The sequence below is a fragment of the Pangasianodon hypophthalmus genome, chromosome 17 (assembly GCF_027358585.1).
Source record: "Pangasianodon hypophthalmus isolate fPanHyp1 chromosome 17, fPanHyp1.pri, whole genome shotgun sequence".
Taxonomy (NCBI): domain Eukaryota; kingdom Metazoa; phylum Chordata; class Actinopteri; order Siluriformes; family Pangasiidae; genus Pangasianodon; species Pangasianodon hypophthalmus.
In genome coordinates, this window is record NC_069726.1 from 24,139,923 (window position 1) to 24,142,422 (window position 2,500).

The 2,500-nt window shown below is 43.0% G+C and overlaps 1 protein-coding gene across 2 annotated transcripts in view; it reads left to right on the plus strand.

Annotated features, from left to right (window-relative positions):
* The window catches only part of cdc37l1 (cell division cycle 37-like 1), a 22,387-nt gene that overhangs the window by 6,849 nt on the left and 13,038 nt on the right, over positions 1–2,500 (plus strand). For both annotated transcript variants that reach the window (XM_053241110.1, XM_053241111.1), the window contains exon 4: positions 2,202–2,317. In XM_053241110.1, coding sequence (XP_053097085.1) covers positions 2,202–2,317 — 116 coding nt within the window. The remainder of the gene's footprint in view (positions 1–2,201; positions 2,318–2,500) is intronic.

Sequence of the window (2,500 nt, forward strand, 5' to 3'; positions counted from 1 at the left end):
ATTCCCTATTCCATATCCTCTATTCCCTATTCCATACTCTCTATTCCCTATTCCATATCCTCTATTCCCTATTCCATACTCTCTATTCCCTATTCCATATCCTCTATTCCCTATCCTCTATTCCCTATTCCATATCCTCTATTCCCTATTCCATACTCTCTATTCCCTATTCCATATCCTCTATTCCATATTCTATATCCTCTATTCCCTATTCCATATCCTCTATTCCCTATTCCATATCCTCTATTCCTTATTCCATATCCTCTATTCCCTATTCCCTACTCTCTATTCCCTATTCCATACTCTCTATTCCATTATTCCATATCCTCTATTCCATATTCTATATCCTCTATTCCCTATTCCATACTCCTTATTCCATACTCTCTATTCCCTATTCCATATCCTCTATTCCCTATTCCATACTCCCTATTCCATACTCTCTAGTCCCTATTCCATACTATTTATTCCATATCCTCTATTCCCTATTCCATACTCCTTATTCCATATTCCATATCCTCTATTCCTTATTCCATATCCTTTATTCCCTATTCCATACTCCCTATTCCATACTCTCTATTTAATACTTGTTTATTAACACTGAAACGGACAGTAGTACTACTGCTCAGCATTTTCACAGCAGATCTGTAGTCTGTAGTCTGTAGTCTGTAATCGGTTTCTGGCCTGACTGCGGTCTGAACGCGGGTTACAGTTAAAAGCCTGTGTGCTGCACCTGATGAAAGTCGCACTCACATCTAAAACGATTCATTTTACCGGTTTATAGTTAGATTTAATGTTGTGGAATATCCGAGAGACAAATTAGTTCCTGTTCTCACTGAGCTGCGATAAAACTGTCATTCCCTCACCAGCATCTCTCTCTCTCTCTCTCTCCTCTCTCTCTCTCTCTCTCTTTCTCCATCTCTCTCTCCCCATTTCTCTCTCTCTCTCTGTCTCTCTATCTCTCTCTCTCTCTCTCTCTCTGTGTCTCTCTCTCTCTCTCTCTGTCTCTCTCTGTCTCTCTCTCTCTCTCTGTGTCTCTCTCTCTCTCTCTTTCTCCATCTCTCTCTCCCCATTCTCTCTCTCTCTCTCTGTGTCTCTCTGTGTCTCTCTCTCTCTCTCTCTCTCTCTCTCTGTGTCTCTCTGTGTCTCTCTCTCTCTCTGTCTCTCTCTCTCTCTGTGTCTCTCTCTCTCTCTCTCTGTCTCTCTCTGTCTCTCTCTCTCTCTGTCTCTCTCTCTCTCTCTCCTCTCTCTGCTCTTCTCTCTCTCTCTCTCTCCTCTCTCTGTCTCTCTATCTCTCTCTCTTTCTCCATCTCTCTCTCTCGTCTCTGTCTCTGTCTCTCTCTCTCTCTCTCTCTGTCTCTCTATCTCTCTCTCTCTCTCTCTCTCTCTCTCTCTCTATCTCTCTCTCTCTCTCTGTCTCTGTATCTCTCCCTCTCTCCTCCCTCCATCTCTCTCTCTCTCTCTATCCATCCCTCTCTCTCTCTTTCTCTCTCTGTCTCTCTCTCTCTCTCCATCTCTCCCTCTCTCTCTCTCTCCCTCTCTCTCTCTCCCCCATCTCTCTCTCTCTTTCCCTCTCTCTATCTCTCTCAGTTCAGTTCATCAGCGCTTTATCCCTCTCTCTCTTTTCTCTCTCTGTCTCTCTCTCTCTCTCTCTCTCTCTCTCTCTCCCTCTCTCTCCATCTCTCTCTCTCTTTCCCTCTCTCTATCTCTCTCAGTTCAGTTCATCAGTGCTTTATCCCTCTCTCTCTCTCTCTCTTTCTCTCTCTGTCTCTCTCTCTCTCTCTCTCTCTGTCTCTCTCTGTCTCTCTCTCGCTTAAAAACACAGCTTGTCATTTTACTGAGAAACCCGAAAGCGTAGAAACTCCTCTGTCCTGAAGACTCTCCTGTGCTGGGAAACTTTGTGTAGCACCGTGACTGTTCCAAAGCGCTGACACTGGAGACTCCTTCCATACATGTTAAAGAACCGTCTCCTAACAAAAAAACGCCACCGCATCAACGATTATACGATCATACGCTTCACTTTGTTAAACAACACGTTTATTATAAGTCTTAGATTATATTGTCCCTGTGAATGAGCTGTTACTATGGAAACGATAACGTAGTAGAACGAGCACGGTAATATAAACCTGCCGTTCATGTCACAGCCTAATGCACAAGTTCTGACCAATCAGATTTGAGAATTTCACCGCTGCTTTATGTTACAGGAATGTTGAGGAGATGGGACGACAGTCAGCGTTTCCTGGCGCAGTTGCCCCACCTGATCTGTGAGGAAGCAGCAAACTACCTGATCTTATGGTGCTTTCGTCTCTACGCTGAAGAGGTAAATAAAAAAATAATAATAATAATAATAAAAAAAAGTAACAGATATCACATAGAGACAGTGCAACTGTGATGAACTGGGAAAATTCATGAATATTTATGAGCCTGTGTGACTTCAACCAATCACAGAGCAGCATCATTTAAATCACAGAAACAAGGGCTGTATACAGAATATCCGAAAATA